This window comes from Ahaetulla prasina, chromosome 12 (genome assembly GCF_028640845.1).
Source record: "Ahaetulla prasina isolate Xishuangbanna chromosome 12, ASM2864084v1, whole genome shotgun sequence".
Lineage (NCBI taxonomy): Eukaryota > Metazoa > Chordata > Lepidosauria > Squamata > Colubridae > Ahaetulla > Ahaetulla prasina.
The window spans coordinates 7,529,566-7,542,439 of NC_080550.1; the positions used below are offsets into that span (position 1 = coordinate 7,529,566).

General features: G+C 45.9%; 1 protein-coding gene across 2 annotated transcripts in view; it reads left to right on the forward strand.

Annotated features, from left to right (window-relative positions):
- The window catches only part of ZNF423 (zinc finger protein 423), a 304,646-nt gene that overhangs the window by 148,318 nt on the left and 143,454 nt on the right, over nt 1-12,874 (forward strand). For both annotated transcript variants that reach the window (XM_058155221.1, XM_058155222.1), the window contains exon 4: nt 1,610-4,836. In XM_058155221.1, coding sequence (XP_058011204.1) covers nt 1,610-4,836 — 3,227 coding nt within the window. The remainder of the gene's footprint in view (nt 1-1,609; nt 4,837-12,874) is intronic.

The following is a 12,874-nucleotide window of genomic DNA, read 5'->3' on the forward strand; positions in this document are numbered from 1 at the left end:
CTGACTACGCCCACAGCCTGTAGTTCGATCCTGATGCATTCAAGGTTGACTCAGCCTTCCATCCTTCTGAGGTTGGCAAAATGAGGACCCAGATTGTCAAGGGACGATATGCTGACTTTGTAAACTGCTCAGAGAGGGCTGTCAAGCACTATGAAGCGGTATATAAGTCTTAATTGCTACCGATATATGTGGATCTTCAGAGCAGAAGCAACTAAGAAGAGTTGAGCAAGGATCCGTATCGTTCCTGGGCATTTGTGAACAATGCAGACACGAGAAAGACTAAAGCCACTGTAGTGATGGATCTTTGGATTGGGAGAGGAAGGTACAGCTGTGTAGAGTCAGCAGTCCTTTGATCGATTCCAGTCGAACCCGCGTTTTCCTTTCCTTTGCAAGGGAAAAGATCTGCACAAACCCAACCTGGCTAAATCAAGGCAGCCTCCCAAATCCGGTATTTATTCCACAATATGGCAAAATTCCCCACCTTCCCCACTCCCCCAGACAAACAGATTCCCAGGCGCCACGCTGTGGAGATGCTTGCCATCTCCGGCTACTGCCGGACTGGCTGCCATCTCACTGCAGAGTTGGCAGACACACAGGGCGCGAGGTTGGCACTGCAGCCTGACTGCCTCCCTGGCAGAGACGGAGGCACGGTCCACCTTTAAAGTTAGATGCGTCGGTTTAAGAAGTTGCCTCTCCGGCTTGCAAAATAAAATGAATATCCCCCAACTCTTATTGGTGGCTGGGAAGCCATCGGGCACATTGTCACGTTGAGCTTTGACCCGTCATTTCTGGATTGCTTTTTTGTGCCACGGAGCGGTTTGGTGGTGGTGTTGGTGGTGGAGAAACAAATTCTTATCTTGCTTCTGTGGCACGGTTCTTAAGTGGGGTCTCTGTGGGTCTGTGTGGGTGAAGGAAAGTGTCTGAATGCTTTCTCTAATTGTTAGCCTTCTGCATTTCAGACCGAACGGCTGTTTCCAGCCAATATGATTTGAAATCCGTTCTGACTTATATCTGCGGGGGGTGGGGGGGCAAAAAAATTGGTTTGCGTTCCAGCACTTAATGCAGCAGCCGGAGCCGCTCTTAGAAATGTTTGTGTCGCTCTGAGCCTGGTTGCCTTCTCTTTCCTTGACTGGCTGTTTATTGCTTGGCAATCGAGTAGACAGGTGTTAAACCTGCTTGGGGGGGACCGGGAGGGGCAAGTGGTGGGGGGAGAAAGAGAAATGGCTTTGCATTCATAGTGATCTCCTGCAACTGGAAGTAGAAACTGTTTTTCTGTTACGTTTTTCTTATTTTTAAAGAGACAGTTTTGTGCAGGGGGGCGGGGAGAGGGAGGGAGGGAGAATATCCTTTCTTTTTCTTCTGCTCAAATATCCCTTTAAGCTGTTGTGCTGTTGGTTCTTTCGGGTTTTTGGTGTTTTTTTTTCTTCAGCAGTGGGTTTTCTGTTTCCTTCCTTTCTCTCCCCCCCCACCCCGCTCTCTTTTTCTCCCTCCCTCCCACCGCCGGTGGTAGCAGAAGGGCCATAGTGCTGTAGAACGGCTGGCTTTGTCCCTGTTTTCACAGATGCACTGGGAATTGTTTTTAATCTCCTTTCTGCTTTCCCCATTACAGATGGCGAAGACGACCCGCAACTCTCTTGGGTAACTTCATCTCCCTCCAGCAAAGACGTTGCATCACCCACTCAGATGATCGGAGATGGGTGTGATCTCGGCATCGGAGAGGAGGAAGAAGGGGGGACCGGCCTGCCCTATCCCTGCCAGTTTTGCGATAAGTCCTTCATTCGCCTGAGCTACCTTAAAAGGCACGAGCAGATTCACAGCGACAAGCTACCGTTCAAATGCACCTACTGCAGCCGACTTTTCAAGCACAAGAGGAGCAGAGACCGGCATATTAAGCTGCACACGGGGGACAAGAAGTACCACTGTCACGAATGTGAGGCGGCCTTCTCCCGCAGCGACCACCTCAAGATCCACTTGAAGACGCACAGCTCGAGCAAGCCCTTCAAGTGCACGGTCTGCAAGAGAGGGTTCTCTTCCACCAGCTCGCTGCAAAGCCACATGCAAGCGCACAAGAAGAACAAGGAGCACCTGGCCAAGAGCGAGAAGGAGGCCAAGAAGGACGACTTCATGTGCGACTACTGCGAGGAGACCTTCAGCCAGACCGAAGAGCTGGAGAAGCACGTCATGACCCGTCATCCGCAATTGTCTGAAAAGGCTGATTTGCAGTGCATCCATTGCCCGGAGGTCTTTGCTGATGAAAATTCTCTCCTGTCCCACATCCACCAAGCTCATGCCAACAAAAAACATAAGTGTCCCATGTGCCCTGAGCAGTTCTCTTCCGTGGAAGAAGTTTATTGCCACTTAGATAGCCATCGGCAGCCTGATTCCAGCAACCACAGCATCAGCCCAGACCCTGTCTTGGGCAGCGTGGCCTCCATGAGCAGCGCCACACCAGATTCCAGTGCATCGGTGGAACGGGGTTCCACGCCCGACTCGACCTTGAAACCTTTGAGGGGACAGAAGAAAATGAGATCGTTGGAAAGGGAAGAAGGCCAGGCTTGGTCAAAGGTAGCCTACAGCTGCCCTTATTGTACCAAACGTGACTTCAACAGTCTTGCTGTTTTGGAGATCCATCTGAAGACCATCCATACAGATAAACCTCAGCAAAACCACACATGCCAGATTTGCCTTGAATCCATGCCTACCTTATACAACCTGAACGAACACGTGCGGAAAGTGCATAAAAACCACGCCTATCCGATGATGCAGTTCAGCAACATCTCTGCTTTCCACTGTAACTATTGCCCAGAGATGTTTGCTGATATCAACAGCCTGCAGGAACACATCCGTATTGCCCATTGTGGGCCGGGAGCCACAACGCAAGATGGTAACAATGCCTTCTTTTGCAACCAGTGTTCCATGGGCTTCCTCACTGAAGCTTCTCTGACTGAGCACATCCAGCAAACTCACTGCAACATCGGGAACTCAAAGTTGGATTCCCCCGTGGTTCAACCCTCCCAGTCTTTTATGGAAGTTTACTCCTGCCCGTATTGCACGAACTCGCCCATTTTTGGCTCCATTCTCAAGCTGACAAAACACATTAAAGAAAACCACAAGAACATTCCACTGGCGCACAATAAAAAGTCCAAAGGTGAACAGAGCCCGGTGTCTTCGGATGTTGAAGTTTCTTCCCCCAAAAGACAACGGCTTTCCGCTAGCGTCCATTCTGTTTCCAATGGGGAATACCCGTGTAATCAATGTGAGCTGAAGTTCTCCAACTTTGAAAGTTTCCAGACCCATTTGAAGTTGCACTTAGAGTTGCTGTTAAGGAAGCAGTCGTGTCCTCAGTGCAAAGAAGATTTTGACTCCCAGGACTCTCTTCTGCAGCATCTCACTGTTCATTACATGACGACCTCAACACATTATGTCTGCGAGAGCTGTGACAAGCAGTTTTCATCAGTGGACGATCTTCAGAAGCACCTTTTAGACATGCATACGTTCGTCTTGTACCATTGCACCCTGTGCCAAGAGGTTTTTGACTCCAAAGTATCCATCCAAGTGCACCTGGCAGTCAAGCACAGCAATGAGAAAAAAATGTACCGCTGCACGGCCTGTAACTGGGATTTCCGGAAGGAGGCGGACCTCCAGATCCACGTGAAGCACAGCCATTTGGGAAACCCGGCCAAGTCACACAAGTGCATCTTTTGCGGGGAGACCTTCAGCACCGAGGTGGAGCTGCAGTGCCACATCACCACCCACAGCAAAAAATACAACTGCAAGTTCTGCAGCAAGGCATTCCACGCCATTATTCTGCTCGAGAAACATTTGCGGGAGAAGCATTGCGTCTTCGACGCGGGCGCTGAGAATGGCACGGCCAACGGCATGACACCAGCCAGCAAGAAGGCTGAGTCGACAGATATCCCAAACATGCTGATCAAAAACCCAGACACATCCAATAGCCACGAAGCTAGCGAGGATGACATCGACGCCTCTGAACCTATGTACGGCTGCGATATTTGTGGAGCTGCGTACACTATGGAAGTCCTGCTGCAGAACCATCGTTTGCGGGATCATAACATCCGACCTGGGGAGGACGATTGTTCCAGGAAGAAAGCGGAGTTCATCAAAGGGAGTCACAAATGTAATATATGCTCAAGGACCTTTTTCTCAGAGAATGGCCTCCGGGAACACATGCAGACCCATCGGGGTCCAGCAAAGCATTATATGTGCCCTATTTGCGGGGAGCGCTTCCCATCGCTCCTGACCTTAACGGAACATAAAGTAACTCACAGCAAGAGCTTGGACACGGGCACGTGTCGGATCTGCAAAATGCCACTGCAAAGTGAAGAGGACTTCATCGAGCACTGCCAGATGCATCCTGATCTTAGGAATTCCCTCACTGGGTTTCGTTGTGTTGTCTGCATGCAGACTGTCACCTCGACTCTGGAGCTGAAAATCCATGGAACGTTCCATATGCAGAAATTGGTGGGGAACTCGGCCGCGTCATCACCCAATGGCCAGGCTTTGCAGAAATTCTACAAGTGTGCTCTGTGTTTGAAAGACTTCAGAAACAAGCAAGACTTGGTGAAACTGGATGTTAATGGTCTACCATATGGACTGTGTGCTGCTTGCATGGCTCGGAGCACCAATGGACAGTCCTTGGGCCTGACTGTACCAGACATTAGTGAAAGACCTTGCGGTAGTCTGAGATGTCCAGAGTGTAGTGTCAAATTTGAAAGTGCCGAGGAGCTAGAGAGCCACCTCCAGCTGGATCATCGAGACCTGACGCCTGAAACCAGTGGCCAAAAGAAGGGTACACAGACATCCCCCATTCCCAGAGTAAGTATTGCCATAAATTTTCATAACTATCACTACAAATGGATCAATGCAAATCTGTATTCTGTTCAAAACTTTACACCTGTTTGGAATGTATACAGGTGGTTGTCGATGAATGACCACTTATTCAGGGACCGCTCAAATGCACAATTGTGCTGAATGAGTGGTATTTACAATTGGTCATCAAAGTTCCCAGCAGTTGCAACATCGCTGCAATCGTGTGATCACAATCTGGGTGCTTGGCAATTAGCCCAGAATTTTGACTAATACAACATCCTGCAGTCACCCGATTCTCATTTGCAACTTTCCCTACTGGCTTCCCCTAAGCAAAGCCAGTGGGGAAGACTGCAGGCAGTCGGAAGTTATGATCATTATGATTCTTGCTTAATGACCTACCATGATTCACTTAATGATAGCTGGGGGGGGCAATCTGGAACTGCTATCACTAAGTGATATGGTCATGTGACATTGCACTTTGCAACCACCTTGTATAGTGACGGAAATTCCAGTCCCGGTCATTAAGCAAGGATTACCTGTACTTGGTTCCATCAGGGGAGAAGACAGTTGCATTCTATTCAATGTATTTGTTATACAACTGGCTCTTCCAAGGCCCTTTAGGGTTGGTGCATCAAATTCTCTTTATATGAGAATTCTATGTGAAACTGGATAACATTTTGGATTGGAGTATGTCTTTCATAACAGTCATTCTTCTTAAAAACTTGAGTATGGATGCCTAATTGCAGAAATGAAGCAGCATAAGTTTCAGTTTTCATTTTTTTTTTCCTTTAAGGAAAACTTTTCTTAATTTTAAGTCATGGCAGCAGTGATGCTCTTTGGATAAGGCACATGACTTTATTTACAGACTGGATCATTTGCTGGCAATAAAGATTCTTGTGGTTAAGCGATAATGAAGTGCCGTACCCTAAAAATATTTGTGTAAATAAAGCCTTATTCCTCCGAAGCTAATTCTAGGCAGAGTTGGAAAAAAATGTCTAAAAATTGCTGTCATCTGCCTGAAAATTATTGGACGGGGAAAGCAACGCATCTCGGTCAATAATTAATTTCTTACTGATATTTTTCAATTAGAAATAACTTTTTGCCGGGAAGATAATTGGGTAATTTCTGGATCCCATTTCTTTGGGTTCTCTTAACATTTCTAAAAGGGACGCGATGGCTCAGGGGTTAGGACATCGAGTTTGTCGATTGAAAGGTCGGCAGCTCAGCAGTTCGAATCCCTAGTGCTGCCGTGTAACGGGGTGAGCTCCCGTTACTTGTCCCAGCTTCTGCCAACCTAGCAGTTTCAAAAGCACATAAAAATGGAAGTAGAAAAAATAGGGACCACCTTTGGTGGGAAGGTAACAGCGTTCCGTGCGCCTTTGGCGTTGAGTCATGCTGGCCACATGACCACGGAGATGTCTTCGGACAGCGCTGGCTCTTCGGCTTTGAAATGGAGATGAGCACCGCCCCCTAGAGTCGGGAACAACTAGCATGTATGTGCAAGGGGAACCTTTACCTTTACCTTAACATTTCTAATTCTGAAGAAGGAAAAATGATGCAGTGGGACCCACCACACAACATGTGGTCCCATGTCTTTAATCTTTCTGCTTTGCTCAGCCTCTGTAATGTGGAGATTGGAAATGGGAATTCAGAAGTGCTCAGTCAGCCCTATTATGCATCCCAATTCAGAAGTTTGCAGAGTCCCTGGGAGGCAAAGAGATGTAATCGTTATCTGCAGAGGACCTTTTCTTAGTCCTGTTTCATTTAGGGTCAGTTTAAGTACAACCCAAACCGCGTTCATCCTAGCCTGGCAACTCTTTTCCTTAGATATCATATACAGGTAGTCTTTGACTTTCAACAGTTTGTTTAGTGACCATTCAAAATTACAACGGTACTGGAAAAAGTGACTTATCACCATTTTTTCATACTGACGACCTGTTGCACCATCCCCATGGTCATGTGATCAAAAATTCAGCTATCTGGCAACGGAGTCCTATTTATGACAGTTGGACTGTCCCGGGGTCATATCAATAATAATAACAGCAACAATATGGATAGTCCCATTGATATCCCCACTTTGGAGAATTCAAATATGAGCCACGGTGGCGCAGTGGTGAGAGTGCAGTACTGCAGGCTACTTCTGCTGGCTGCCGGCTGCCGGCTGCCTGCAATTTGGCAGTTCAAATCTCACTAGGCTCAAGGTTGACTCAGCCTTCCATCCTTCTGAGGTGGGTAAAATGAGGAGCCAGGCTGCTGGGGGCAAGAGGCTAACTCTGTAAACAGCTTAGAGAGGGCTGTAAAGCACTATATAAGGCTATTGTCCCTTCCTTCCTTCCTTCCTTCCTTCCTTCCTTCCTTCCTTCCTTCCTTCCTTCCTTCCTTCCTTCCTTGGTGGTGCAGTGGTTAGAATGCCATATTGCAGGCTGACTCTGCCCACAGCAGGAGTTCGATCCTGATGGGGCTCAAGGTTGACTCAGCCTTCCATCCTTCCAAGGTTGGCAAAATGAGGACCCAGATTGTTGGAGGACAAGAGGCTGAAAACTGCTTAGAGAGGGCTGTAAAGCACTGTGAAGTGGTATATAAGTCTAAGTGCTATTGCTATTGCTATTCAGTTCTACACAAAGCATTGACTTAAGTAGCAACCAGACTGGCTCTTGATCAGACTAAGATCTGCTTCCTGAATATGAGGTTTTCCAGATAAATTTGCCACTTGCTTCAGTACCGAATTGGCTTGACTGTTTTCATCCTGTGGTGAACATCTACCAAGGTTCCCGAGGCTTTTGCAGCCTTCCTTCAAATGTCCATTTGTGGCTCACCCCTCATTCCTGAGCATCCAAAACACAGCTGCGTAGACTATTGAAGCACAAAACTTTTTCTGGGTGGCAAATACAGTGGGGGACTGCCCAAATATCCCACCATTGGAATTTTGTTTGACCGAGACTAAAAAATGGCTCTTTCGAGCATCCTTCGAGCATTTGAGGGGCTGCCACAAGGTCAATCTATTCTCCAAAGTACCTGAAGACAGGACAAGAAGTGATGGATAGAAAGTTGGAAACTAATCAAGGAGAGAAGCAATTTAGAACTAAGGAGACATTTCCTGACAGTGAGAACAATTAATCAGTGGAAGGGCTTTCCTCTAGAAGTTTTGGATATTCCATCACTGGAGGTTTTCAAGAAGCGACTGAACAGTCATTTGTCCGGAATGATATAGGGTTTGCTACTTGAGCAAAGGGGCTAGGACGTTGAGCTTGTCGATTGAAAGGTCGACAACTCAGCGGTTCGAATCCCTAGTGCTGCCGTGTAACAGGATGAGCTCCCGTTACTTGTCCCAGCTTCTGCCAACCTAGCAGTTTCGAAAGCACGTAAAAATCAAGTAGAAAAAATAGGGACCATCTTTGGTGGGAAGGGAACAGCGTTCCGTGCGCCTTTGGCGTTGAGTCATGCCGGCCACATGACCATGGAGACGTCTTCGGACAGCGCTGGCTCTTCGGCTTTGAAACGGAGATGAGCACCGCCCCCTAGAGTCAGCAATGACTAGCACGTATGTGCAAGGGGAACCTTTACCTTTACCTTTTTACTTGAGCAGCCAGTTGGAGTAGAAGACCTCCAAGGTCCCTTCCAACTCTGTTATTCAAAGCACTTGAAGGCAGGAACAAGAAGCGATGGATGGAAACTAATCAAGAAGAGAACCAACCTAGAACTAAGGAGAAATTTCCTGACGGAACAATTAATTATTGAAACAATGACTTGCCTCCAGAAGTTATGGGTGCTTCAACACTGGAGATTTTTAAGAAGAGATTAGACAGCCGTTTGCCTGAAGTGGTATAAGGGTTTCCTGCTTGAGCAGGGGGTGGACCGGAAGACCTCCGAGGTCCCTTCCAACATGGTTATTCTGGCCCAACACTCATCCAAGTCTCTTTCTCCTCATTCGAGTCTGAAATCGCTCGATAAAGCAACTTCCTGTGATGAAGCTGGGAACAGTCACCCAGGAAGTTTTTGCCAGTGAGGGCAATATGTTGGGTTCAAAGGATTTGGCGCGGGTGGGGGGAAGCTTTGAAACAATCCCGAGCTAATGCTCCTTTTTGCTTTGTTTCACTCCATGCTTTGGTGTGGTGCTCCCTGGAGGTCAGTGAATCAGTGACTAGACCGGTCTCCAGCTGTGATATACGTCTAATTCTGCAGAGAATAAAATACAGAATGGAAACACCTCTCCCTTCAGCGTGAAGCCTCTTGGGCTTTCGTCAACCCGAACTACTTATTATCCTGGTGTTTCCCTCCCCCACCCCATCTTTCTACTTTTTCTTCCTTTCTTGATTTTGCCCTTTGCCCTCCGTCTCTTAAAGAACAGGCCTCGGCTTTTATGTCAGGCTAATTCTAGTTTTGTGTGGTTGCACAGAGACAGTGGCTGCAGTACTTCAAACTCTCACTGCAGCTTTTTTAAAAAAAACTACTATTCTTCTGGCTACCTCACTGTCGTCGTCCCCTTCGCACCTACTTTTAACTCTCTCTCTTCAAGAAGCGCTTCCACGTTTTGTCTTTTCTCTGGAGAGGCTGTAAGTTCCTCAACAAAGTAAATGTGTTGAATTATATCCCAAGAGAACCGGAGTTTTTTTTTCCCCCTGTAGAAGATAATGAAAAAAAAAATCAGAATTCAGATTTGTGCCAAATTACAATTTACTGAAGGTATATTGGTGTATATGCTAATATCTTAGTTCTGTCGTTCTGCTTTATCATTAACAAGAGCAAGTCCTCTTAATAGATGGATGGATGCAAATAAGGCCTATGCCCCTTTCGTCTAACCCAGGAGCCTCCATGCTTGGCAACTTTAAGATTTGTGGACTTCAACTCCCAGAATTCCTCAGCCATCTGGGGAATTCTGGGAGTTGAGGTCCACAAGTCTTAAAAATTGTCAAGTTTGAAGACCCCTGATCTAACCCATCTTAGTTCTCCAGGTAGATTATCAGTAGTCCTGACTATTCTGCTCTGTTTCTTCAGCTTTCATCGATTAAGGAAGAATGTGGGTCCTTCTCACAGGAATTTTGGGTATTCTTCTTTAACAACAGTGTCTTTGTTCTTGGAAGGTCAAATTATCTGATTTCAAATGATATCTGAATTGCGATGAGCATTCCTGTAGTACCTCCATTTTTGAAAGTGTGAGTAGAAACGTGATTGGCTCATTTCCATATTGATTCCACCTTTGGTGAGCAGGGTTGCCCCATACTTTTCTAGCCTTAATCTGCACCTGCAGATGGAGGGTATTCAACCCCCTCCCCAAATCTTCATTTCTTTATTTTTCAGAACTAAACATCAACTTGATATTCTTCAGATTGTTTGGGATGATGATGTCCCTAAATCCTGGTCAACTAGGCCAAGTATGGGAGCTGTCAGCTCCATGTATCTTAGATTAAATTAACAGAGTTGGAAGGGATCTTGTAGGTCATCTAGTCCAAGCAGGAGACCCTACACCATTTCTGACAAAGGGCCATCCAATCTCTTTTTGAAAGCCTCCAGTGATGAAGCTCCCACAACTTCCGAAGGCAATTTCTGTTCCATGGATTGATTGTTCTCACTGTCAGAAAATTCCTCCTTATTTCTAGGTTGAATCTCTCCTTGACCACCTTCCTTCCATTATTCCTTGTCTGGCCTTCGGGTGCTTTGGAAAATAGGTTGACCCCTTCCTCCCAGTGGCAGCCCCTCAAGTATTGAAAGACTGCTATCCTGTCTCCCCTGATCCTTCTCTTCACTAGACTAGCCATGCCCAGTTCCTGCAACCGTTCTTCATATGTTTTAGTCTCCAGTCCCCTAATCATCTTGGTTGCTCTTCCCTGCACTCTTTCTAGAGTCTCAACATCTTTTTTATAGTGTGGTGACCAAAACAGGAAAGTATCTTGGAAAGCTGCCCAATGAGGAAAGCTGGTTAGAAACAGATGCCCACCTGTTCTTATTTATTTGATCAAAGAAGTGTCCGTTCCTTTTTTGCCGTGACTGTTGCTTTACAACAGTGCTTCCCAAACCTTAAACCTTTCTGAGATGCATGGACTTCAAGTCCCAGAATACCCCAGCCAGCATTGCATTGCATTGCTGGGGTATTCTGGGAGTTGAAGTCCACACATCTGACAATCATTCAGGTTGGGAGACTCTGCTTTAGACGGATGCAAGGAGTCGGAAAGGTTTCAGTTAAAATTGGCAGCATCCAAGTTAGGAACGCAATAATTCCCATCCTTATTCTCATCCTTGTAGAAGTCACTTTCTAACTACAGATACACCGAGACCTACATATATGTATATAAATATTTCTGAATAAGAGTGCTTTCAAGTCAGCTCAAAGATTTTAGCAGATTTCAGAATTATAGGCAGGAAGGCCCTGAGTGCTCATAGCATTTTTCAGAGAACAGTAAATTTCAGTAGCTCTTGTTAAAGAGCTACATCGAAAGATAGCTAGGGAAGCTAAATTGAACAACACACTGTTCTCTGTTTTCTAATCTCTTGTTGATTTGTAGTACAACAGGTAAAATGTAGTTTTTAACACAGCCAGCCTTGTATGTGAAATACCAACTGGGCTGTCCGAATGACGTTACTACTCTATAATTCTTGACCAGTTCTTCTTCTTCTTCTTCTTTTTTTCCTGGATCGTTATTGATTTTCTCCCCCTTTTACACAGAGCCTAACAGTGGAGGATTAGGGAAAAAAGGTATAGTCGGAGAAAAGCTATGTTGAGATTACATGAAAAAACAGTAGGAGTACATGTTTCGATTAAATACAAGCCTGTCTTGGTATCTCGGCTCAGAAGGGAAAGAAAAGTAGACGTGAAATATAGGAAGTGCAACGGGATTCTAGTACTACAGTATTAACCAGTGCATCTCGGAAACTTAGCAACTGAGACTTAGAAAATTCTCAAAATATCTTAAAAGTAAACACTGGGAGGAAAAGTATTACTGAAGCTTCTGAGAAACAACTACAGCTAAGAAGATGAGATAATTTTGTTTGATTTGGTAATTCTCTTTTAATGACTTGTGATAGCACATCTTGGAAAGGAGTATGTGATCTTCCTTCCCTCCTTCCTTCCTTCCTTCCTTCCTTCCTTCCTTCCTTCCTTCCTTCCTTTCTTTCTTTCCATCTTCTTCCTTCTCCTCCCTCCCTACTTTCTTTCTTCCTTCCTTCCATCCTTCCTTCTTCCTTCCCTCCCTCCCTCCTTCCTTCCTTCCTTCCTTCCTTCCTTCCTTCCTTCCTTCCTTCCTTCCTTCCTTCCTTCCTTTCTTTCTTTCTTTCTTTTCATCTTCTTCCTTCTCCTCCCTCCTCCTCCTTCCTTCCTTCCTTCCTTCCTTCCTTCCTTCTTCCTCCCTCCTCCTCCTTCTTTCTTCCTTCTTCCTTTTTCCTCCTCCCTCCTCCCTTCTTCTTCTTCCTTCTTCTTTTCTTTCTCCTTCCTTCCTCCCTCCTCCTCCTTCTTTCTTCCTTCTTCCTTTTTTCCTCCCTCCCTCCCTCCCTTCTTCTTTCTTCCTTCTTCTTTTTCTTTCTCCTTCCTTCCTTCCCCCTCCTCCCTCCTTCTTTTCTTTCTCCCTTCCTTCCTTCCTTCCTTCCTTCCTTCCTTCCTTCCTTCCTTCCTTCCTTCCTTCCCTCTTTCCTTCCTTTGACAGTCATAAGTGTAAAGTCTAGTCGTAAGTCACTTTTTTTTTAAGTCCTGTTACAACTTTCAAAGGGTTACAAAATGAATGATTGCAAGTCAAAGACTACCTGTATGAATTCCTGCACCAGGCAGCAAGTTCTACTTCCTGACCTTGCTTCCAAGCAGCCAAACTTCCTGCTGCTTGGTTTGGTAATGTAAAGTGACTTGTTCTGCAAGGAATAAAAATAGAAGGAAATTTTAGCAACTGGCTTCTAATGGACTTCGCCTTCTGACGTGATTGCTTTAAATTTTAATACCGATGCTAATCATTCCTAGACATTTTGTCCTTGTGTCATTGCTAAGAAGGTACAACCTTGCCACTTTTAAATACAAACCTCTTGTCGGATTGAATAAAACAAGCAAGTGTCATAGCCTCTTCCT